The 27,357-nt window shown below is 38.6% G+C and overlaps 1 protein-coding gene across 1 annotated transcript; it reads right to left on the reverse strand.

The window, feature by feature from the left end:
- Positions 1-560: 560 nt before the first annotated feature.
- Positions 561-27,318, reverse strand: pnpla7a (patatin-like phospholipase domain containing 7a). Its single transcript, XM_039779331.1, is given in 37 exon segments — positions 561-3,913; positions 4,906-5,021; positions 6,449-6,536; positions 8,436-8,555; positions 8,678-8,830; positions 8,983-9,131; positions 9,294-9,410; positions 9,704-9,773; positions 9,906-10,022; positions 11,980-12,136; positions 12,404-12,522; positions 12,636-12,818; positions 14,744-14,912; positions 15,159-15,222; positions 15,859-16,008; positions 16,292-16,358; positions 16,637-16,750; positions 18,520-18,643; positions 18,966-19,097; positions 19,233-19,259; positions 19,261-19,427; positions 20,791-20,868; positions 21,064-21,219; positions 21,350-21,426; positions 21,538-21,612; positions 21,714-21,843; positions 22,982-23,062; positions 23,242-23,370; positions 24,103-24,183; positions 24,991-25,150; positions 25,242-25,382; positions 25,506-25,606; positions 26,122-26,204; positions 26,387-26,474; positions 26,919-26,993; positions 27,087-27,138; positions 27,226-27,318. Coding segments are annotated over 36 exon segments (4,035 nt in total). The 5' UTR covers position 27,138; positions 27,226-27,318; the 3' UTR covers positions 561-3,787.
- Between the last annotated feature and the right edge of the window lie 39 nt (positions 27,319-27,357).

Consider the following 27,357-nt stretch of genomic DNA (forward strand, 5'->3'; position numbering starts at 1 on the left):
CTTTTTTTCGACATACTATATACTTGACTTATTTCGACATACTATGACTTTTTTATCACTTATTTCGACATACTATAGTATGACTTTTTATGACCTTTGTAGACATACTATACTATGACTTATTTCGACATACTATGACTTTTTTATCACTTTTGTGGACATACTATACTATGACTTTTTTATCACTTTTGTCAACATACTATACTATGATTTTTGTATCACTTTTTTTTGACATACTATATACTTGACTTATTTCGACATACTATGACTTTATCACTTTTGTCGACATACTATACTATGATTTTTGTATCACTTTTTTTCGACATACTATATACTTGACTTATTTCGACATACTATGACTTTTTTATCACTTATTTCGACATACTATAGTATGACTTTTTATGACTTTTTTAGACATAATATACTATGACTTTTTTTATCACTTTTTGGCTTTTTAATGACTTTTTTCGAGATAGTAACCAAATGTGAAAATAATCGTTTCTTTTCTACAGCAAACTACGAAGTCAGATGGCTTATTGGGAAATTAAAGACATGCAGAATACTACAGCAAACAGTGGTTTATTAGTAACAATTATCAAAAACTATATTTTTCAAGTAACATAAATATTGACAAATAACTGATGGCCTACAGTACAGGCTTACTGGCAAACATTCATCATTAGACAGTAATGTTAAATGAGGGCACGAGTGGTTGTTTTTCTGTACGGGTCATCTTAAGGCTTTGTAAGATTAACTTCATGGCACAGTTCCACACATTACATAAGCACTTCATCCACACATTACCATGTCCAATTTAATAAAGTAGCGAAACATTCATTCTGCCAGACATAATTTCATTGTGTTCCGTTTTTGGAAAACGCCCAAAAGTACAAAAGAAAACACCAGTGCAAAGACCATTACCACATTGGTAAACGTTTCCCTCTCTGCCTTACTCGCACATTCTGTGTCCAGACTTCATTTAACAACATCATATAGCATCCCCATAGTGTTTATCATCACAGGGTTTCTCCTACTGTTTACACATGTATGGTGGCAGGCACTGTAGCACCAGTATTAGCTGAGATCACAGCTTCATACGGTGAGGCTAGCAGGGTGCTATATCAAGTGGGAAGAAAATAAAGTCAAAAAAGTTGCATTGATATTCTAATGATTAGAGCCTGACGGATAAATTGGCCGGTTGATAGGAGCTTATTGCAGGTATATTTGTATTTTATCATGTGTCATACAATCACTTTTACATAGTTTGTCTGCCAGGGAACACAGACAAGTTTGTTTATTAACAAAAATGTACCCACTCAGTTTATATTTTGATCATAATTATTTTAGAAACAAACTGAGAAGATCCTCATTGAAAAATGTTATGCAGTATTGTTATGGCTCTGGTTATAAGGCAATTAGGGCTGATAAGTCAATCAACAGAAAACTACTGACTTTGATACTCAATTCATTGTTTAAGCCATTCATCCAGCAAAAATGCCAAACATTTGATGGTTCCAGTTTCTCAGATGTGAGGCTTTGTTGAAGTAGACTGAATATCTTTGGGTTTTGGACGGTTGGTCAGACAAAAACAATTTAAAGATGTCCCCTTGAGCTCTAAGAAATTTTTACATTGACATTCTGACGTAGACCAAAATATGAATCTGCCAATTGGAAGAATAAATATCACACTAATCAATAATTTAAGTTAAGGTTAAGTTAACTTTAAAGTGTCTGACAGAGAGGCATTTTAAACAAGGCTATACATTAAAACGATTTGTTAGTGTATTTGTGCATTGCCTTGCTGGAGTGATTGTCCAGCTGTTGTGACTTGTGCATAAAATCATCTAGCTATTAGGTTGTACACATTATTGGCTTAATTGTGAATATTTATTAAATTTGACTATAAAATTATGTATGCAATAATACAACAAAAATCTGATTTAATGGCAGTTTAAAAAGAATATTTAGATCCAAATCACTGGAGAAAAACAAAAATCGAAAACATGTCTTGACAAGTTACTTGTTACATGTTCTTGTGAAGAACTGTCCTTCTGCTTTTAGCCCCCTGTGCATGAACTGTATTGAGGCGAGTGGAGCTTCAGAGTTCTTTTGCAAGCTGAGAGGGAAACTAGTGCTTTGAAGTGGATTGCAATCATTACTTCCTTCTATGTCCCTGGCACACTGGGCAGCCGTGGCCATAGAGTGTGCTGCTTGTTTTGCTATCTTTCTGTAAATCAGTCTTGATGTGAATCATAACGTAGACTGAGTGTATAAAACATTACAGGTTAAGTTCAAAACTTAATACAACAATGCAATACTTTAATGCAACTTTATTAGGTACAAATGTACAAAGTGTAATCTAATACAACTGTTCTGCCATAAAGTGTACTTAATGATGCCTATAATCAATTGTTCTCTTTAACATTGTCATAAAAGGTGATAATTCAATGTTTTAGCATTGAGGTCGTAGGTAGTGATAACTGGACTGCATTACCTTTAGGGGTGTTTTTAATATTCTACCCCCCTCGTGTATTCTGTCCCAGTCATGTTTGTTGATGGGGAGGACGAAAACAAAATAAAAAAATAAAAGAATTTAATGCACACCACCACCTTGAACTATGACCTCCGTAATAAACACATCATAAAAATGAATTTACACATTTCTGACAATGTCTTTGTAAAGATAGTTATGGCAGCTTGTACAGGTGTACCTGATAAAGTGGTGTAAAAGCATTGATAAAGTGCATTTGTCTTTACTTACCTCTAGTGGGATCTAGCCATGTAGATAGTTTTGGTGTTATTTGCCCCAGTTTATAAGATTTTGGTCGCTTTAAATATAAGTGAGGTAAACAGACTTTTGCTTGTGGTGCTCACACTTGAAAAACTACATTTTAAAAATTCATAAAAACATAGCTGTCTTTAGAAGCAGTTTCGCAGATACTACCACAGACCTCACGGTCAACAATTTGCACTGGATCTACATTCTGAGGAATCCGTTCCAATAGAAACTGTTGACTGTGTCCTGCAGATTATTCAGAGCTGTGTGTCCCTGACGTTTTTGGCCCCTTAATAAAACAAAGTAATATATATTCGTGACCCATCAAAGAGTAAATCTGCCTTCTTTGCTTTCATTTAAACAATTTTTAGTGGTCTGAAAAGGTGTGAATTTTAAGACAGGACAAAAAAAAAATAATTGGTGTTTTTCTTCTGACATGTTAAAAGGTTTACACAAAAATATTCAACACTGTGGCAGAAATCTCAGATGGGTATGTCAAAACTATCTGCATGTCTAGATAACAGAGGAGTGTTATTTGGGAATTTAGGTGAACTGACTCTTTAACTATCTCAAATCTGTCTACAGATAGTGTAATTAACAAAGATTCATTGTTTTCACCTTGTTTCATGTAATAAATATTTCATGGAAATATCCTAACCTATCTTCCACTGGACTGATTCATGTGAAGCTACAGAGAGTACACTTGACCATCTCAATATGAGAAATAATTAGACTTGTGGCTGTATAATAGGAATGCATAGGATTTGCAGCTGAGTAAATGTGAGCCTAGCTGCCTGTATTCAGTTATTTTATAGGGGCCGTCCATTTGTTATGTCAACCACACAGCTAACAAGGCCATGTTACAGAGGGCAAAATGGTAATCGCAGTCACACTGACAGTCATAGCGGCAGGGGACAGGTTTTGAGTCATGATGTGGGACGGACTGGAGGGTTAAAGACAGGCAGGTTAAATTGTGATGAGCTGATCGGGCAGAGTTCATTAGATCGGTCTTCACTTAACGGACTGTTTGGAAAGGACTTCCTGGTTTAACGGACTGTCAGAGACAGTGGGAGACTGGGGGTGGCTGCTGGTGAGTGAGGTAATGTGGCATGCATGTCTCCCTTCCAGCTCTTCATCCTGGGAATCAGAAGTAAGGTTACGTATCAGTGAAGGGATTCACATTTCATCTGAATAATATTCTACACATCTAATCAAACTGTAAAGAAATACTCTTACTGAATGGGTCACTATCAAATAACATGGCTACTATGAGACATGGCCCTTGTCCAATGCAATGTTCCCTCTGTTTTATAAAGCATCATCAACCTCATCACTTAAAACAGGCCAGTATGAACAGAAGGAATGATTACAAGGCCAATAATAATAATATGGTATAAGGATAGACTTCTAAAAATTTGATCCTATCCTTTAATAATCTCAAATTGTATCTGGTTTGAATTGTTCATCCTGCTCTTAAAATCTCTCCAACTCTCTTTCTTTAATGCCCTGTGCTGGACACCACCAATCCATTCTTACCAATTATCTTTTTTTACTCCAGTTTGTGTCAGAAATATGAGTAACATATGTGTATAAGCTTTGATTTATTCAGTAGGAGAAGACATTCCAGTTTAAAAGTACTAACACAGCTTTACTGTCTAGTGTCACTTGACCTTCATGCCTCTTTTTAAAACTTTTTCTGTTTTTCATCAAAAATTGGTTCCTCTTCTCTTTGGTCAAGTCATAGCCCTACAACGTTCTCATGCCCTGGCTGTTAGAACTTAAACATGTTATTTTAGTTTAATTAGGTGGCCCTGCAGTGTCTTCTAATTACTTTTAGGATATATTTCATGGCACAATTGATCACCTTTAAAGCATGGATTGGCCTGGCTCCAGAGTTAACTTTAATTTCTTTTTGCACAATGGCCAACAGGACACTTGACTTTCCAAACGTCTAGATTTAACAAGTTATGGCACCCAATAACAGTGAAATTATTAAATTCAGTGTGCACTGTACACTGCAAAGGTAAACATTTACCATGAGATGCTTGTTTTAGACATGACTAAAATGCATAGGCTATGTTGTACAGAAAAGAAACCCCATAGTGTGTCTTTTAGGCAGTGGGTCGCACCGTGTCAGCAGTCTCCTCCCCTTCAGTGTGCTCTCCATAGCGATTGTATAGCTCCATGTCAGACAGAGCGCTCTCCACTGCCTCCTCTTCATAGTCAGTGTGGTAGTCTGACTCCTCTGATGAAGGGAAGGAGTGGAGGACAGGAAGCAAAGAAGCACATTGTGGGTGAATAAGTTGGAATATGTGGTGTAGAAGAGGTGACAAATGAAAGTGGGTGTGCAGGTGAATGAGTCAGAAAATCTAAAATGTGAAACATTGTGAGAAGCCAAACAGGGCAGTGTGACGAGTGATGGATGACAAATGAGTTATAAATAGAAAGAAGAGGAAGAATGAGAAGGATGGAGGATGTCGGAGAAAACCATTGGTTGCAGTATTAGGTTCCACTTAAAGATGGTTTCTAAATATGATTTAAATATATGAACACACTTTGTTATTAGGCTACTAATATCTATCTATCTATCCATCCATCCATCCATCTATCTATCATCTTTTACACGTGTTATGGCAAAGGAATTGGAGGTCAATGATGTTGCTACATGTACTTGTATAATCAGTTTTCTCTTCTCCTATCTGTGTGAATGATGGGCTTCATTTTTGCTTATTGTGTTTGACCAATAAACTTTAAACTTTGATAAAAAAGTAATATATGAAACTTTGTGATCTTGAGGAATGTGATGTCATAGGAATTCCCTCTTAACAAATACCCATTATGGTATACAGACCAGCGATTTAACAATGCCTACACACAAAAACCATGCATATGCCATTTCCCACACAAACTGGTAATTTTTAAAAGGAAGTAGTAACTTTTCATAAAAAAAAAAATCATAGTATAATATGTCAAAATCTTCATAAAAAGTCATGGTATAGTATGCAATAAAAAGTCATATGTCATAAAAAGGTAACAAAAAGTCATAGTATAGTTTTCCATCAAAAGGTCATAGTATGTCATAAAAATATAAGTCTTAGTATAGTATGTCATAAATTTGTTATAAGTCATAATATAGCATGTCAAAAATGTCATAAAAAAGTCACAGTATAGCATGCCATAAAAGGTCATAAGAAGTCATAGTATGTCATAAAAATGTCACAAAAAATGTCATATAGAAAGTCACAGTAAAGTAGATTCCATAAATAAACAGAATTTGACTACATGCCTATGCAATGATTAAATTTATGCAACTACGCAAAACATCCACGCAAACAACATCTTGGGACAAATATATACTGAAAACAAACTACAAAATGTAATACATAATTGTCGCTAAATTGATGAATCAACTTTGAATCCTTTTTAAGACCCTGCAGGCACAATTTACTAACACATAACCCATTTCATCCTTGATGTTAAACAGATTCATTTGCAAATCGAGTATGAGAGGAAAAAGAAAAGCCATCCAAAAACAAAAAAAGCAAGCACGGGAAAGACAAACATGGGGAGAAACAGTAATGGCATGCCTTCTCGTAGACATTGTGTTGTGCATGTTTAAAGAAAGCATAAGCATGGGTGTAGCTGAAAGGGAGTGTCTGTCAGTACTCTTACCATCAGCCAGAGCAGGTTTGACAGGCTCGATACGGGACACAATTTCTGCCAGGTCAGTAAAGGAAGCATTGGGACATTGGGTCACCACCTGAAAGAAACACGCTCTCATAAATGTCATGTACTGGGTACTTTAACTACGCTAGCTGCCAGGCATCAACACCTTCTGTTAGAATAATGTATTCCTTACAGTACCTACGTACTATACACTGTTAATGAAAACATTTAATAGCAGCCAGCAGTTTCACTAAGAAGGGAGCCGATTTGGATTTTGTCTTTTTTGTCTCCATTTAGGCAACATTGTGCACATATACCACACCGTTAAACTGCTGTATTGTGGCTTCCTTTTTTTTTGCTGATTAAGACACCAAAAGAGGATGTGAAGAAGTCCACACATTTCCAGATTGACAGCCCCTCCACCATGTAAAACACAATGTAAAAAAATAACTAGGGGTATCACAATTCTCCAAATTGATGACTAAATCTTCGATTTTAAAAGGTCACAATTAAATAAATTGTTTTTTAGCACTGACAGCTATGTCATTATCAGACTATGGAGTCTTGATTTGTAAGATAACAGATAATTGGTTTTATGACTTGATAACCATCATTCACATTTTCAAATTCTTCTTGAAAAAAGTAGGCTAGATGGTATTATAACCACCTTATTGTTTTGGTAATGTACCACACTAAGGCCAAATGGTAAAAATCCCCGATCCTCCTTTTGATGTCGATAATTGAAAGCTCATTTTGATCGATTTTCTAAACTGGATTTACTAACCTTAATGTTATTTAATTGTGCAGACATCGTTTTTGGTTAGGGCCAAATCAGGCTATTGCCTCACATTTAACAATTTAATGATCACTGACTGACTGTAATTGAATCAATCACAGAATGCCTATTCTGGATCTTAACCAGTAGCCACTTTTTTGTTGCCACTTGTTTTGTTCAGCATTTTGTGCAACATTACAGAATACACAATGTAAAATCCATCATGGTAAGATATGCATTTTTTCTCCTCAGAGTTGCATCCTACAGTAGCACCTGAAAATAGAAAAGGCACTCATTAACTGCCTACGTGGGATAACTATTTTAAAGTATGAAAATTGGATTTATTTATAAGCCAGTTTCAAATCTGCAACAATGGCTGCAGCTCCATCCTTAACTCCACAATCATTCAGGTTCATTTGTTAGTTTGTTGCTGTGAGGCTATTGTCAAAACTCCTTTCAATATCAACCCAGCTATTTTCATCTTCACCCTCATGTTGATCACATTGGGGGTAAATATCTCATTCTTTCTTGAGCATTCTGTGTCCTTCCTTGTTTAGTTTGTCCTTTGTCTTTCTTAGCCATTGCTGGGGGACAAATTTGGTGTATGGTAAATCTGTTTCTCTGTTCTTTTAGAGCAGACTGATGCATAGTTTTAACATTATTACTTTAACAGCAGTGTAGTCGAAGGCTAAAAACATGGGGCTGTTGATGAAATGCAGCTGACAATGAGGACATAATGTAGAAACGATTTACAAAAAAATTTAAGAAAATTGAACCATTACCCATGTGGTCAATTAAACATACTGGCCTGCAAATGAGATTGCCATACCGACCAAACTCAAGATGATGCATATTTTGCTTTGTTTTTGCACAGATGGGGACTAATGCAAGAGCAGTTACTGAGAGAATGTGTTTTTGAGCTCATCAGTTTGATTGCAAAACTCAGACGATCAAAACAAAAAGTGATAAAGACATAGTATTTCATTGCAACTGTTTTTTTTACATCTTTTAAAATTAGCTTTGATTAAACCATGAATGCAAGATATTTAAAATTAGAAATTTCCCTGAGTTGTGAAGAGAATATGTAGTTATACCTTAAACCACAAATCAAAATTAGGCCCAGACTCTGTTGTTGCTTTACATGGAACTGTCCTTAATGGCTCTGTTGTCGTATATTCTACAGCATTCCTATATGTTTTTCCCTCCCTCCATCCTTACATTGTTCTTGCTTTGGGTGTTGAAGAACTCCTCCTGGTGTCGGTCTTTCAACATTTTCTCCACCACTCCACTGCGAATCCACACGTCAAACACAGTCTTTCCGTGCTGGTATCCCACCTCCTAGATTACACAAACGCTCACATGTTAATATTGTTTTCTCTACTGATGGACCAAATTATTTAAAAAAAGATACCCCAAAATGCCTTGTGGGAATTTGTCAGATATTTGTTGCTTAAACTTACAGCAATCTCATCAAACTTGCCAAACTCCAGTGTTCCGTATCTGTCGATTGGAGGTCTGATATACTCGCAGTAGTCACTGCTCTTCACAGACTCCAGCTGCCTAACGCAGCACACGTAGGCCAGCCGAGTCTGAATCTCTGCCATGTTTAACACCTAAGACCATAAGTGTAGCAAGTGTAGAAATGAACATATGCATCACTGAAAAACACCTCTAAAAATGTCCTCATTGTTATTCATAGAACTCATGTACTTTTAAAACGTATCCTCGCACAGTCTGCTGTCTTTATTTTTAATCAATCCATTACCTTTACTTTCTCAGCTAGGGGGTTGAGGCGTTTCCATAGCAGCCACCAGCCTGAGAGCGAGTCGCCGTAATTAGTGAGGTTGGTTTCATCTCGGCTGCCCACGTCAATAGCTATCACCACTTTAGCCCCCATGGAGCGCGCCACATCAGCTGAGATAAGAGGAAGAAATGGAAACAAAGGTGGGACAGAAAAAAAAAAAAAATCATCAATCATACATGGGTGTTAGAATAATAAAAATTGACATGATCAAGGCACTGAGAGAAAGAATGCCTAGGCAGGTATAAATTATTAAAACTGAAAGTGTAACAAACCTGGCAAGTTGTTGATGTAGCCTCCATCCATCAGCAGGTGTCCATCTTTGGGGTCGCAGAGAGGAGGCAGATACCCAGACAAAGACATGCTGGCTCGAACATACCGCCACAGAGAACCTGAAACGGCACTCAGGTAACTCAAGTTTTGTGCTTATTAAGTAATATGTATTTAATTGAAAGCAACTAACCTGAACTGACAGAAAATAGACTCATCAGTAAGACTAATTAGAGGGTCAGTTCACAAATGAGGACAGTGGTGGCAGAAGGCAGATAAAACAGAAACAACATTGCAACATACCACTTTAGGTCTGAAAACTCTCTTTTTTGTCATTTAGATGAAATGACACTTTAAGCAAACAGTAATAAAGGGTTCTTTTAAATAACAAAAAGAAACCGAAGACTGTGCCTACCATCAGTGTGTACTCTCATGGCAGAGGCAGTGATGTCAGTTGTAATATTAAAATACGGGATCCGAAGGTCCTGCATATACAAAAGGTTAGATTCAAAAAGATAAACATAGTAAGTTCACATGATGCATTTGCTGATCTTGCACCACCACCGTCTTTATCAGCTGAAACTTATTCATTGTAATATTTGGGTTCTTAAACTCACCTCAATCTGTTTGCTCTTGAAGACATTGCTGAGGCTGGAGTTGAAGGAAGCACCGGAGAACATGGAGGTGATTGGGTACGTCAAATCCAAAATCTTCTTAAACACCGATGTCATTTCCTGCAAGGGAAAATAAAGGTCAAATGGCTTCTTTTATCGACACAATTGCAATATCTGTTTTTTTTCCAGTACGAAGCAAAATTAATCCCTGAAAATTAAAAGTTTAATTTGACGTAAAAGAAAATCGGATGGATTTCCATTCATTGTTTTTGTCAGTGCTGTATATAAAAGGTTCTTTTATTGTTTTTTCTTCCTCCTGGTGTGTTCAAATCCTTTTCGTAGTAATTAGAAAAATCTTAAAAAAGGTAAATTCACTCCTGATAAAAAGGCATCAACATTTCAACAGAGCAAACTGTCCTGATTTTGCAAAGGACAAACTTTACAACAGTAGTTATTTTAATCTGATACCAAGGAACAGCAACCCAGCCAGCTGCTTCTAGAGGGAAGGTTCAGGCAGAACCAGAGGGGGAGGGTTTGGATACACTGGGGGAAGACGAATCATACCACATGTTCAGCCTGTAGACTTAGCAGGTGTCTTAAATCAGCAGTCATGGATGGTCACATGATTAAAGACATGGATCATATCCATGTTACAACTAAAAAGGTTCTGTTGATGAGCTTAATGTGCAAACCATCCAGGGCCGTGTGTGCAACATCAACCTGTTACTTTTGATGGTTAAACAGCACAGCTTGGTTAGTTATATAAAAAGTAGAATGGAGGTAAACTGTATTAAAATAAAAAATGCTGTTAGAAAGAGTCCCCTACACAAGGACAGACTCACAAGCAGAAAATTACTACTGGTTGAAAACTGGAGCAAGTGGAGGAGGAGCTGTTGAAATCAGCTTCTCTTCCACAAAACAGAATAAGGTCTACTAAATGATCCCACTTAAACCACTTGTTTTTCATAATTATTTGATCTAATTCTACACATAATTAGGCTGTCTCTCCATGCTCTGCAGTCAGCAGATGTGTAACATTCTGAAGATGTTTGATCAAGGTCATGATACATCAAAACTGCACTGTAAGTTCATTCAAAAGGTTAAAAACAACTGTGGGAAGGGGTGTCCTGGGGGCCTAAGACACAGAACGTCACTGGTTCAAATCCGTCCGGGGAGATTTGTTTGTCATTCTCGTCCTCCGGCCATGGGCAGCGGGTGAGGTGGAGGTTCGGGTAGGCTAATGTGGGAGGTAGATTAGCATAGCCTATTAAGCTGCCTACACGTGATATGTGGTAAAACCGTTCTGCGCTGTCTGTGTGGTTGTTTCCTATGAGGAAGCGCTCGTTGCCGCTAACTAGAATATGTTCCGTAACGTTGCCCTGACGACCTTATGTTTTGATCTGACAGCTGTTTAGAGATTGCTGGATAATAATGGCCACCTTAAAAACACAGGTTTCAACTTCTGAACCAAGACAGCACTGCACTTAGTTTACATTTTTTGATCAAAAATAAAATTAAGATGAAAACATATGTTGAATTACTAAATATAATTTATGTCATCAATATATTTTATGTAGCGGATTCTTTTTTTAGTCCACTCCCCGATGCACCCAACCCCCTTTTCCCGACACTGCCTTTGATTGCCATAACAACCAAAGTAAACAGACGAACACAAAGAGCAGCCACAGTGCCTAAGAGGCACATTCACAAAACGTAAATGAATGCAAAAGGTGGAGAAGGTGGTCATAGCGACACAAGCAGTAGGCTAATACAGGGAATACATGGAAGACACGGGCGTTTGCATTCTTCAACTTTAGCGTAATTGTGTGCAAATACTGTAACAGCCAACAGGATGCCGTTGTTCTTTGCGCCGAAGCACTGCAATGGCTCATGGGACTATGTTCTGAACTGTTTCTCTTTTCGTTGAAGTATGTTATAATAATGCTCCGTTAATGTTTTGGGTTATTGGATAACATTTTAAATGCCTCCAGATTAAAATATCATCGGCTCTCACATTTCCCATACTTCCCATTTGGGTTTATTACAAGACTAGTGTCATTGTTGCTTTGACTCTCACCATTGCCCATTCTTTGGCCCTCATCCTCATGCGGCTGTGGCTACGGTCCTCGGCATATAGTGCCCCCATCAGGGAACCAATAGAGGTGCCACCAATGAGGTCCACTGGGATGCCGGCCTCGCAGAGAGCTCGCATTACCCCCACCTGTGAACAACCCCTGAACAGGAGGGTGGAGAAATAAACATGGGAAGACAGAAAGAAATGTAACTATTTACCCCCAAAAAACACAGAAAGATTAACCCCAAAAACTTAACCCCTTTGAAATTATGGTCTGAGGCTCGGGGAATTATAAAACCCATTAAGCCCAGAAGAGGCATCAGAATTCAAATGTTATATTTAAAAGTTCATGTGCTAGATGCAGTAAATTATGACATGAACTTTTAGAAATTACTGTTTGGAAAGACAGACAGCAGGTTGGCGTTACCTGGCCCCTCCTCCTCCCAGGATAAGAGCAATAGCATTGCCCGTGAGGACCCGGGCCAGGCGGGAGAAGTCTGAGTGACGGTCTGCTGGCTTCTCAAACACACGTTGATATAGCTCCAACTGAAAAACAGAGGAATTACGAAGAAGAAGAATTGAATGGATGAGAGAAAATATGTAGATGTTGAATAAGGAGGGTCATAACAAACAACTCTGGTCATATTTTCCATTCCTACCAGTTTGGGCAGGCTCCTCCTAGAGAAGACCCTTCGGGGACAAGAGAGGTGGAGGTGCCTGGAGATCCAGCTTCGCATGTTTAGCCAGTCCACAGTTCCTTTGGGAGGGGGTCCATCTTCTTTGTGCAACAGCACTAGCTGCTTCTGGGCACGCACTGCACTTCCTTCCAACATACGCTCCAGCTAGAGGGAAGACATCGAGCACAGATGTTTTAGAACATTTTATTCCTGTCACTTTTTTTCCCCCCCACAGTGGCTCCTGTGTGGTGCTTGCACACAATTTTGAGTGCTGGCCCAGAAAGATACTGCAAACCCATTACTACTAGAGACTACTCTGGACTAAAGTAAGCCCAATATCAACACGTATACAGATATGTGATTGCAATTAGAGATGGCCCGATACCACTTTTTTGCTTCCCGATACCGATTCCGATACTTGAACTTGTGTATCGGCCGATACCGAGTACCGATCCGATACCAGTGTGTCATATATTTTATTATGTTTTAACAGCTGTATCCCTGTATGGATGTGATATTATTTCTATCAGGTTAAACTCTTTGTGAAACATGAACAAACACAAACAATGAATGCCGTAGAACTTTCTTTTATTCTCCAGTTTGACAGTCAGTTATAACGGAAAAGAACATAAATAAACTACTTTAATGTAGATTTTCTTTAGGGCTTTATTACGTGGTATCGGATCGGTGCATAAACTCCAGTACTTCCCGATACCGATACCAGCGTTTTAGGCAGTATCGGCGCCGATACCGATACTGGCCGGGTAGCCGGCTGGGAAATAAGAGCAGAATGGGAGATTATTTGAGAGCTGAATCTCTAATTGCATTTTTGTTTATTTTGTTCACATTTTTTCAAGTGCAAGGCTGTTTGGTTTGTCGTTAAAAAAAAAAAACACAGTCTGAGATGAAGGTCAGATCTGTTACTCAGTCATCAGGCCCTCTGCTAAAGGTTTAGTGTATTTGCTTGGTAAGAGGGTGTCTGTGTTCTGAAAGATAACCCCAGAGCTATGACTTATTCTGAGCCTGAGCAAATATTGATCCATCTTTCCATTTCTCCCACAATCTCCTGTTAAACGAGGATACATTCCTTACCTTTCTCTGTGCCCATTTTTCCCTTGGAAGGCAATTACCTCCCCTTCATCAGCAGGACAGGCACCTTCTTTCTCTTGCACCACACCTCTCTTTCACAACATCCTTCCACACTTTGCTCATTTTGCCAATATGCCCAAAGGTCAGATACAAATCTTTCACAGACGGTGTGACCATTAAGTTGGTTAACCCCTGAGTATAACCATGATTTAAGAGCATAATGATCAGTACTGATTAATTGGTGTGGTGATTTCTCTGGAGATCTTAAAGGCTAGAAAATGTATAGTCAGCTGTAACAGACCATTAACCCATTGATGTTTTATTTAACTTTTAGCTTTTTTTTAAGATGCATGTCTTCAGCAGGACCCAGTCTGTCTAGGGATGAGAGTCACAGACTGGACAAGTCAGAAAGTATTGAGGGACTAACTAATACATTTTTGGTTTTGGTCTTTTCATGGAATTTGACAACTACAAAAATATAAAACATTGTCAGCCGTATCCTTTAAGTGGCTAGAATGTGACAATGCAAAAAGAGCAGCTTGTTGTGATGAACCTACAGATATTTAGCACCGAAATTTGCAGCTACCAACTGCTTTACTAAGCTTTATAGTGAGTTTCAGCTTGTTTATTTGTCTAGTCCACAACTTTACAGCTCTTATAGCACTGTTTTCAGGCCGCAACAGGCAACCCAATTTTTTTTCAAGTATTGACAAAAATGCCAAACATTTGCTGATTCCAGCTTCTCAAATGTGAGGATGTGTTGCTTTCGTTTGTCTTATGTAATTGTAAATTTAATAAAAATGAACTAGTGGTTGGCGACAACAAGCAATCTGAAGATGTCGTCTTGGCATGTTTCACTATTTTTTGATGTTTTAAAGAACAAACAAATTATGAGTTAAGCAACCCTAAACACAAACAAAAAAATTTATTCCTAAACCCATAGCTTGCTACTAATTCTCCTCTCACCTTTCTTCCCCTGTAACCCACCCCTAACACCTCACCTCCCCAACAGCAGGATCCTGCTCTCCTAGTCCCACAATAATGATGCAGTCGGCCTGACGGATGCACCGCTGTGTCCACGGGGTCAGTGTGTAGTCCGTCTGGTAAAGAACTATGCGATGGAGGTCTTCTTGTTGGCCCAGCCAGCTGGACAGACGGTACTCATGGACACTGAAGAGAAAAGGAGTCCATTAATGACAGGCGGCACTGCCTAGCTGGCAGCACAGTAGATCCATTTTCCTTTTGTGCCAATAAAGCATACTTAAACTGAATTAATGAGTGAGTCAGAAAGACAGAGAGCCCAAGCAAAAATCTAAATTGGCCAACTAGTAGTTATGAGTAGTAGTATGAATATTTGGGGGGTGCTAAAGAGAACGCAAACATTCCCACACATTTTTAGTCAGCGACAAAACATACCTGTCTAGCGCTGCAGATCCAAGTCGCTGTTTGATAGTATCACTGGTCAGCAGAAGAGTAGGACCTGTGTGTGAAATATCACAGCAGTTACAGTCAATATGTCTGGTTTAAGCACCTGTCTAAATCAAGTGGATTAGACAGGTGCTTAAATCCGCCATATTGACTATTGACTAGCATGAGTGGGTGAAGTGCTTTTAATCAAAATATTACAATAAAACAAAAAGCAGGGAGCTGCACTGAGAGTACAGGTAACTAACTCCCTAAAGCGCACATACATACACCAGGTTTGTCACCCCTCTTACTGGCCTTAAATGCTCTTGTTGTAATAAAACCTAATTCCTCACTTAACTATAAACTGAACCTACTGATCTTACTAGACTCAAAGCACACATACAGCAGAGAAAAGGGGGGCACCATCCATTCAGATTAAGGACTGGAGTAAAACAGGACATCTAAAATTCATCTACAGGGGAGAATCCAGAGCTGTTATGTCGTAGCGACGACTACCTATTATAGAAGATGACCAGAGACATTACACCTAAGTTGTAAGTGTAGTAGATAAATGTTTACAAAAAGCCATCCAGGACCTAAAGTGTCCTCGACCCTGAGCTCTGACCTCTCTGTGGAGGATGGCAGTGAAACATGCATTCAGGAAACTTTGAGCTCCTGTATTTATTTATTTATTTATATTTATTCTTACCTATTGCCATGAGTGCATGCTGCAGCTCCAGGGTGAAGGCGGTGAGAGGTACATCTTCTGATACAGGCAGGACTGTCACAGTGGACAGGTTGGAGGCTGGGTTCCCTACATCCCACTTACTGCCAGGAGTGCGAACGGCCAAACTGCGAGCTGGGGACATGCATAAATATTAGTAAATCTCCCCTTCAATAGTGAGTTGAAATAATGGGGCAAACCCTGTAGTTTCTGCACGTACACACACACGTACACACACACGTACACACACACGTTCACACACACACACACGTACACACACACACACACACGTGTACACACACACACACACACACACGCGTGTACACACACACACACACACGTGTACACACACACACACACACACACACGCGTACACACACACACACGTGTACACACACACACACACACGTGTACACACCTGTCAGAGGACCATTGACCTGCTGGAGGATCTTCTGTCCCAGTAAATGGATCAACCTGGTTACAACCTGAGAGGCACAACATTATAAGAGACTGTGTTACTCATCAGACAGACAGCTGTGCTAGAGACATCATTTACGTCAAGTATTTTACATTCAAAATGTTAGAAAAAAAAGAAAAAAAAAAAAGCGTAGGAACCATTTCCCACATTATTGTCCAGTTGATGATTTATTCAAATGCTCATTGTCAAGGGTTAGGTTCAATCCCATCATCACTATACACTAACCACAAATAATTGTGTTTTCACATCAGCTGACAATTTAACTGTCATTGAGGTTCACCCTACCTGTGGGAACTTCCTCTTGATGGAGCTGAGAGCTCCTACCGGTAACTTGGCCAGCTCAGAGTCTCGTACAGCGTGCACTGTGGTGGCTCTGTTCTGATGGGTCAGGCTCTCCACCTGCAGAGAAACAAAAAAGGACACAGCACATTGTTTACTTGGTCAGAAAACAAAAAAAAAGGTCCATCACGAAAAGAAACCCAGATCATTACAACACATGATACTACCAAATAAATATCCACTTCAAAATACATATACTTTGGGGAATACGTACATTCTTATGTAAGTGGGTTATGCAATTTAAGTTTTTAAAAATCAGTTTTACGTTAGAATATTAGTCCATGACTGTTCATTCCAAGAGTTTCAGAGTTATGTTCAAGTAAAACAAATTAGCTATAAATAAGATCTTTCCATCTCATGATCTAGAGTTGACGTCAACACACCCATGCTAAATATGTCTTGGAATATTAGCCACCATCGCAGGAGCTGTAATGACAGCTTCCCTCCTCCAGGTAACAGTAACCATAGCAACCATCAACCCAGGTATTATTAGAAGCATCGTGGCAGAGATCAGCCACACCAACCAATAGGAAAGTGGGTGAAGTGTAACAAAGTGACTTTGTTTTACATAGTTTATCAAAAATGAAAGCACAAACCTGGCATGAGCATACACTTTTAGGCACCAACTCATGAAGGCCAACATTGGGAAACATGTGCTCACGTATCATATTCTTGGTAAATATATAGATATGCTGGATAGTTTAGAGATACTCAAGATAAAATTCAAACAAGGTAAGGATGATTATGCCGGTGCAAACTCTAATTTAAATGTGTTTTGAGTCCCAAAAAGAGCCTGAGACAAAGTGTTTATTTTATGATGTATTCTGAATAAAGGAATAGAAGTATATGTAAACTTTGACGTACAGTAATGTATATAAGGATAATAAAGATTCATTATTATCTTGATGTTTTTGTTGTTTAAATTCTATTTCTGTTAGCTTGCAGCTAGTGTTTAGTCACATTTTTTGCCACTAAATATTCATAAGATGTACTCGGCTGAGTTTTTATTTACTGGCAGTGAGTGTGGTCTTACTACTAATGTTAAAGCGCCCATATTATGCTCATTTTCAGGTTCATAACTGTATTTTAAGGTTGTACCAGAATAGGTTTACATGGTTTTAGCTACAGAGGGAGACCTCTTTTCATCTTCTGTACTATCTTTGATGGCACTCGCACATGCTCAGTAGCTCAGATGTAGAGCATGTCAGCTAGCTAACTCTAGAGACAGTAAAAGAAAGGCTGTTTCTCCAACTTTGGTCAGTTACAAGGCAGGATTAGCTGGGAGACTTCTAAATGAGGGCACACATGTAAGTAGTTCTTTTGTAGATTATGGTGAACTTGTGTGTGTTGTAGCAGTGCTTTGCTATTGAGAATGACGTAGCATGCTAGCTTTAGCATGCTAATGCTAACGCTACGAGCTAACGGTTGGGGTTAGCCAGCTCATTTCGGACTGTGACGTCACAGTCCGAGCCAATTTTGAACAGCTCACCAGGAGACTGAAGGCAGGACACATTCAGAAACCGTATCTCACTCAAAACAGCATGGATGGATTTTTTTCAAAGTTTGTATGTGTGTGGAAGCACCAGAGACACAACATAACACCCCAAATCCCAGAAAAAGTGTTATTTTCATAATATGGGCACTTTAATGACACAATTTTCCTGGATTTTTAAATCTGCAAGTTTTTTAAGACTTTGAAGAAAAACTCAGAACTCTTCATCCCGATAGACAGTCATTAATATTTATGAAGAAACTAGAAGTAAAAAACATAGTAGATATTTATAGTTTTCCAACTATCCACCATCCGTCTTTCCCATCATGGGCCTTACCACTCCAATCAGGTCACCGCGTCCGTACTCTCCTATCAGCTCCTTCTTGCCATCTTCCTTCAAGATCACAGAGCGCAGTCGACCACTCAGCACTATGAAAGTACTGTCGGATTTCTCTCCCTGCCTGAAAAGAAATATACAGATAACTTTAATTCACTGCAAATGTGCAAACAAGCATGTGAACCAAAACCTCCACTGGTGACTTGTTTGGAATGGATTTAAAACTGATTGACTGCTCTTACGTGTGTGTGTGTGTGTGTGTGTCTATATATATATATATATATATATATATATATATATATATATATATATATATATATATATATATATATATATATATATATATATATATATATATATATATATATATATATATATATATATAAATGTATTGTTGTTGTCTGAAGACCATTTTTCCAACATATACAAGGTTATCAGTAGAATACCTGTAAACCGCCCTGCCAGCTTCCACAGCCATCCAGTCGAGAGCAAAGTCTATCTGTCTGACAAAAGAGGACATCCTCCTCACCACTGTGTGAGCAACGTTCAGCACTACCTTTGGCTCCACACGCATTATCCTGAGGAATAGACAAAAATCAACAGAAAAACAAGGTAAAAGATAGCTAACAGACCATTCCTGTTGCTCTTCTAAACAGGTTTCTTGAGTGTAAGTATGTTTTTTATGTTATGTTTTTATTTTTTTTGTTACTGACTCATAGAAGTGGGTTTTGGGGGGGGGGGGTTGGGGGGGCTCGAACAGTGAATATGAGGGGCTCTCCGGTCAGGACAGCAAGTTGACCAACAAGCTCTCCGGGGTGCGTCACAAACAGACGCGTCTCTTCTTCACGGTCAATCATCCGCTGGTAAACATGGAGGAGGCCAGAGATCACAAACTGGATGCTCACCTCCTAAAGCACCAAGGGGAGAGAAGAAGAGCACATATCTATCTGAAAGTCTGAAGGTTGAATGCTGAGATTGAGGTGTGCTAATGGGACACATTGATTTGTTGTTAAAAAAATTATTTCACAGTAATTATAACAGCATTAGTTCATTATTGATAAGTTATGAATTGTACTTTTGTATTTCAAACAATAAACAAAAAGTAAATCTCTGTTTATCTTGGAGTAAAAAAATAAAATAAAAAAGCACTTAAAACTTTAATGGTTTGCAACTATCTTACATGACATTACAAGATGTCAGAAAATGTGTTAGGATTTTGGGATTTGAGATCCTACGCTATCGGTTGCCAGGCGCAACAGTGTAAGAGCGACACAGAGACGGAGCAGGAAAGACGGCTCGAGGAATTAGCATCACGACGAACGGATTGGGTTTAGGAAAAAAAGAACAGGGTTGGGTTTAGGAAAAGAAGAACAGGACGGTTGGGTTTAAGAAAAGAAGAACAGGGTTGGGTTTAGGAAAAGAAGAACAGGACGGTTGGGTTTAAGAAAAGAAGAACAGGGTTGGGTTTAGGAAAAGAAGAACAGGGTTGGGTTTAGGAAAAGAAGAACAGGACGGTTGGGTTTAATAAAAAGAAGAAAGCGACGGTTGACTTTAGGAAACGTGACACGCAGGACACGATCCCCGCTCTCCTGGGTGAAAGTCCTATGTTTTACCCATCCTCCACCCCGACCACCCTCCCTACGCGGATTTTCGCCCTTTTGCACGCAATTGCAAGGTAATGTAAATCAATGGAGGCCAAACGGCGTTGATAAACACGCTAAAAAGCGAGTATGCGTCTTGATAACATACGCCACTTCATGAGATCAGTCTGCAATCAGGGTTTTTACCGCAGTTTACGGCCTCTTGCCTTTTTATGGCTTATGGTCAGCTCTGTGCGTTGCTATGGTTGCTGTACACAAACCAACCAGCCAACAGTTTGCAAGGCTGCAGACCCGATAAGAAGGAGAAACATAGCTACTTTTAAACATTATCAAAGACTTGGATATCAACATGTTTTTGGATATGCGCACACATAGCAACGCCGACCTTTTCAAGAAGCTGGTTGAAGGAATGAAAGAGGGACGCTGTGTCCGCACGGTCCAACAAGTCCTCCACCGCTGGTAAACTTTGAAAAAATCTTATTTTGCACGGCTACATGTAAACGGGAATATTAGTGGAATATTCACTTTCATTAGCCATGTAAACAGCTTAGTCGGAATATCGTCTTTTTCAGAACAAGGGCAAAAAACTGAATATTACGTGCATGGAAACAAAGTCAGTGTCATGAAACAGAAAGAAAGTTGTGAATGCTTTGTAAGTTGTTGTTCTAACCTGGTCTCCCTGACGAGCCACCACAGAACCAGCTTTGACTTGATGGAGGGTCACTCGGCCCTCAAGTAGACTGGGGTCCTGCAACAAAACAATATTCAGAATAACTCCTTATTTATATAATCACAAAAGACACTGAACTCTCTTAATGCATCAGACCAGCCAATTGAATGTATCCAAAAACAATGATCGGAATGTCCCTATAAAATGTGTCACATTGCATAATATGCATGCAAGATATTTATACCAAATTATTTTCTGTGATCAAGCTCTCACCTGCAGCTGGATGATTCCCAGCAGGTCCTTCTTAGCAGCCTGGAGGATTGTGCAGCTCTTACTGAGGTGGATGGCATCAGAGTGCCCCCCACTGTCTGTGTAGTGAAACACTTCAGTGGGTGTGTGCTGCATTGTCACACTCTTCTTCAGACTGGACTACAAAAACAGACATAAGAAAAGTTACCAATAAGAAAAAAACAAGACAAGCAGCGGCATAAGATGCAGAGGATGCTGGGATACGGTGTTACATCTATACAGCCAACCAGTGACTTGGCAGTAGTCTTACTTTGGGAGTGACAGGACTGGATGGAGCCTCATCTATAGTGACTCGAGCTCGCTCACAAGCCATGTTCAGGTCATTACCTGCAGGACAAAGGAGGATTATGAGTTTAGGTGTGTCTGTGTCCTTGCTTATAGATAATTCTTCAGACGTATGCCATTTGGTGATCGCTTATGTCCAAGTTAGTGACCTACCAGTGCAGTCGGCAGTGGGCATCGAGATGGATCGCGGCTTCCTGTAGCTGTTTGGAGAACTGTCCTTTACACCATCTGTTTATTGTTAAGCGCCAGCACTGGATCAGTCTCAACACAACACAAAGTACAATTTCAAATACGTGTGCAGTGTGCGTTTAGAATTGTGTGTATGTGACCTGTCTCTATGGGGCTCTCGATGGTCCCAGCGTGCAACTCGTCCTGGAAGCACAAACGACGAGTGATCTTCCCAGAAGTCGCCTCTCCCATCACACTGTTTATATTGGACAAGGGCACCACCTGACTCTCCTGTCCATTAGTCAACAAAACAAACAAGTGCACAATTCAGTCAGTCAGGAGGACTACAGTTACATTTTGAGTAACCATGAAATAGTTTATGCATAATAGATTTGAAGCACAGGAAAATGTACACATTTAGATCATCACTGGGTTGTGGGCAAATTTACAAATTTCTGGAAAAAATTAAAAACAGAAACAATATCCAGTGTCAGTATATTGCCCCCCCCTACCCGTCTTCACTCCTGAGCCAAAGACACCATACTCAAAACAACTCAAAACTCGCTCTCAGGATTGGCTTACACTATTTGTCCCTCTACAGTAATCTCGGTAAGACAGCCTTTAAATATTTTGCCTCATTTCTCTGGAATAATTTACAGAGCAATCTAAAATTGCATGCACTAATAGCAATGGGTCGATTCAACATTTTGAATAGAGATCTCATTCATTTTAATTGTGACTGTTTTACATAGTACACACAAGTCTTTGTACTCGCCTCAATGTTTTTTTTAAATGCATTTTTTATAAATGGGTTGTCTTTAATGCGTTTTAAATTTCTCTTCATTCTTAACTTATTTGTATGAAATCATTTTATACATCGTTTTCCAATTACGCCTGCATACTGCGGTCTTGATTTAAAATTTCTGATTTACATTTGATTGTATTTTTTTGTTTAAATTTTCATTCATTCATTCATTCATTCATTCATTTCATTCATTTATTTATTAGTTATTTGAGGATGTTTGAAGACTTATCATGACTACAATAATAAATAAAATCTATTGTTTAAAGCCTTCAGGAATTGGCAAATACGCTTTTCTTTGCAAAAAGTATTTTTGGTTCATCATCAAACAACATTATAAAGTCTGAGGCAAGCCAGGTTTAAAGGTTACTGCCCTCCCCGTTTTCTGTGGAGGGATTATAATCATTTTCACTGAGCTTTATGAAGGAAAGAGTTATGATACTGTGCTTAATGTTGTGTGAAATTAGCTTGCATGTGTGTGACTGAGTGTGTATGTGCCTTTCTGTGCTTGTTTATGTACAAATCCATACCCTCTGTTGCTTAGGTATTCAATGTGAGCCTCTGTGTGACTGTGTGTGTGTACTGTACACATACACAAATGTGTGCACTAATTACTTTCCCTCCTACCGGATTGAAGAGCTCAGTTGTTAGGCCCAGATAGTTATGTAATGCCAAGAAGGTGACTCGTTGGAGGCGCACCATGATTATCTGCAACACATATAAAAACAAACACTGAGTTTAAGAGAGCAGAATATATACTGTACATCTGATTGTCATTACATTCAAATAATATGTTTAATGTAATGATGTGTTCTAAAGGGAGGACAAATTGTCTCAAGGAAAAGCTCAACTACATACTGTATATTTGTTGGTAAACAATACGTTACCTGAATGACGCGAACAAGTGTCTCTGGGTATTTCTTAAACACAGACTCAAAGGCTGATGCAGGTAAACGTAAGATGGTGGAGCGAGTCGCAGCCCGCGCACATACAGTCTTATATGGAGCTGGATAACCCTGGCAAAGGCAGGACAAAACAGTTAGAAAAGGACAAAATTAAGCAAAGAGGGCGCAGTCACTAAAACCTCACATAAATCTTCGACTTTAGTGTTAATAGCCACCTAATTAGAATAGTCCTTTGAACAATGAATTAGACTATGCATTTTTTTTATGTCTCAATTTTATTATATGAACTTGTTCTTTGTGCTTGTAGCATTTTAAACATGTAGAACAAATCTGTATCATACTGTAAGACACAGATTTGTATTATTTATCATTTCTTTTTTTTTAATGATCAAAGTTTCCACAAGTTTTTTCAAGCTTTGTTTTATTTTTCAGTTTTTGTACTGAAGACTAACCAATCAATTAACTTTGTTATGAACGATTTTTTCAAGATGTTGACTAATCAAATACATATTTGTGACCAACATAAGAACTCCAAAGGTGGCAGCTTTAAGTAAAGATGTTTCACCTTAATGGAGGAACAAAACAAAGTATGACAGCATACAGTAGGAAATAGAAACAAAACAATAAAAAAATATATAAAATGAAGTACTTGACACAGAGATATGGGTGTAATAGACAAAAAAATTAAGTTGAACAGGAAGTTTAAAAAGAACTGCCTCTTAACGATTGTAGCATGAGTAGAAATATGAACAGTGGAGAGAGGACACAAACAGATCAGAGGGCAAAAGGGGACAGAAGTGGAGAAGTTAGTCTGATGTGCAGATGGAGAAATAAGGAGCTCACAGTGATTGTGTCCAAAATACTGAGCAGGCTGTGGACGCTGTCTCCTGGGGCCACATCCTTCACCACTGGTTCTGTACCATCCTAAAAAACAGGAAAACACAAATACAAGAAATGACACCAACAATCTTTATTCAAACTTTACTGTGAAGCTACATATATATTGCATTGTTCAAACCAATCTGCAAGATTCCAGTTGCAAAACTAGCCACAATGGCGAGAGCTTAAACTATGAAATTAGATGGCACTTCTAATTTGTGTATTTTGACAGAAGCCAGCCATGACATTTAACCCTTGTGTTGTCCTTCGTGTCCCAGTGACCCGAAGGACAACACAAGGGTTAAACACAAACAAAAAGGTGTGGAGAGCCATTATTTTCTTCTACTTCTTGATCCTTAAACAGCGGACTGCATCTAGAAAAGTGTTGCATTACTGCCCTCTCCTGATCAGATAGCTTATTATGAGCTATGCAAATAGGTACTGGAAGGTTGAGGAGGACATTGAAACAGCCACACTACAACTGATTATGTGCCTTTGCTTTACACAAATTTAAAATCACTTAATGATCAGAGGCACCATCACTGATGGCCTGTCCCAGTTTTATCATCACGTATATCAAAAAAATAAATTATGTTTGATATATTAAAACATATTTCACTCACGTTTATCACTCTGCTTAAAACAAAAAAAAAAAGGGCCTTGTAGATACAAATTTTAAAACTTCTCTTCTCTATTTTATATTTTTGTCTATTAAAAATGGATCAAATGACTGTGTGTAATACATTATATAAATATATTATAGGTAAGTTACTCATAAAATGTGAAAGTGCACAAGAACCACAAAACAAAGATTTTCTGACTTAACTTAAAATCAACATGCTGTCCACATACGTTCTCATGGATGCAGAGCTCCAGTCGTCCATCCTGGACCACGTAGATGCTATCGTCATCGTCTCCGGGCCTGAACAGACATTCACCCTCCTGCAGCTCAATAAACACCATGTGACGACACAGCTCTAGGAACAGGGGCTTCTCAAAATGACCCAAGACCCTACAAGTTGGAGAACACACACATTATGAAAACATCCCTAAGAAACAATAGCAGAGGCTAAATCTGTAAGAAAAGTTGTACATTTGTCTACCTGACATTCTTCAGCATATAGAGGACCTCGGAGGGCAGGTTTGAGCTTTGCACATCAAACTCTGTTAGGTCAGCCTCCAGCAGGGAAGGAGGAGGTTCCTTGGGCTGTAGGGTGGGAGGATCTTTGCGGATCCTCAGGATTCTATTGAAGCACAAAAAAATATTTAACAAATTCCACTAAACAAGCCTTGAACAAATCGGAAAAATTGTTTCAAGGCTTCACTTGCACACCCAGAATGTATAGGTAGGTATTATTGGAACATACTTGCGAGCTATGCTTAGAACTTTGGTTCTTTTGCGTATGCGCTGCGGTTGCTTTGATACTGAGGCAGAGGTGGAAGGAGGAATGGAGGACAGCGTCTGAACCTTAAAAAAAAAAAAAAAAAAAAACATATTTCTGAGTTTAAACTTTCCCGTTGCTTCCGGGGACACAGAAAAAATATATTTTGTGTGCAGACACCAGCAGACCTTATCAATAGAGACAGGTGGAGAAAAAAATATTTAAAAAATGCATGACTAAATGTAAGGAGTTTATACTATCATGAGGATTTGCATTTATGACCAAGTTAAGCGCATGCAATTAATTTTCATTGTTACGGCATCAGTATGCATTACAATGGTAAGTGACTGGAGCCTTAGGGGTTATATTGCCAGTGGAGTAGGTTTCATGCAGTGGTGCAACAAGATACAAACACTCAGTCTCTCAGAATTACATTAAGTTTGAAGCAGGGAAAATGTAGAAATTTGAAATTTTCACTGCATAATTTTTGCCCTAAAATACATAAAAAAGCCCATTTACCTAATTTGTAGTACTGATATGAACCAACTGTAAATATTTATGTATGACTGTTGACAGTGACATAAATGGAAAGAGGTAAAACCTTTCGCATCATCTTCCTTCCATAGAAGAGCACTTTATCTCGTTTTCTGAAGCGATACTGAGGTACACCAGGCTGTTGTTTACCTTGACACAGAATCCGAAAAACAAAATGCAGATAAAGCTATGTTAAGACCACATTCTATTGAAAACTGAAAAGAAAATATAGAACTTCCTGAATAGCCTTATCATATAAGGGGCAGACCAAAGAAATATGTATTATAGCATTAGAATAAGTATGAAGTTCAGGAAGAGGTTGGATGACTCACGAGCAAGCTTGAATCTCCTGTAAAGGAAGAGTACTACAATCCCAATTAGTGAGATTGCGACTGCAGCTCCAATCAGCACACCTGTGAGCTAGAGAGACCAACAAGAGCATTGTAACAATAGTGTGGACACATGAAAACTCACTGTAGTGTAGTTTCCCACAGAATAGGACATTTTATCTGCTGGTTTAGTAACCTTTTCCTTCATTATCATTCATTGACCTCCCAAAGTTGTGTCCCAGTTTAATACCACATAATAATTTAAAGCAGGTTTTGAGTATGTAGTGCATTCACACTGGAAAAAAGGAGACTTAATAAAGTCACATGTAACATTCAAAAGTCATGGTGTGTTAGTACAAAACAGTATAGTATTGATTCATTGTACTATATTAACTGCACGTAACAATATATCATGAAAATTTGCTTATAATACATGCTCAAAACAAACAGTATGTTGCATGGCCTTGGGACATAGCACGTTTTTTATGCAGCTTGTCGAAAGCACAGGCTATCACAATTAATTGTTATTTCATACCATCGTGGTCTGCATCCTTTCCTCCACAAACTGTTGCACTCGTGCTCTGATGTCATTTTTGCTGTTAACCAGCACCTAAAAACATAGTTAGGTTAACATAGTTGCTTTATTCCAATTATCAGTCACCACTGTTATGCCAGTTGTTTAAAAATAAATAGTGGTGCTTACTGAACTCATCCATCTGCACAGTTCTCCATCATCCTCTCCATGGCATTCCATCCTGTAAAAACAAGAATGGTAATAAAGAATACGCAGGCAGATGTGTGCATGTGAGGAAGTTAGGTTTCATGGAAAGCTCATGTTGTACCTTGTATGAGTTAATGTGACAAACACAAATTGACTGATTGTTGTTCAGGAGGAACAATAGGGAGACTATGAAAAGAGGAACATGGATTTGTGAATTAGCTGCTTGTTCCGCCAGCCACCCTAATCATCTGGC

Source organism: Perca fluviatilis, chromosome 17 (assembly GCF_010015445.1).
Source record: "Perca fluviatilis chromosome 17, GENO_Pfluv_1.0, whole genome shotgun sequence".
Classification (NCBI taxonomy): domain Eukaryota; kingdom Metazoa; phylum Chordata; class Actinopteri; order Perciformes; family Percidae; genus Perca; species Perca fluviatilis.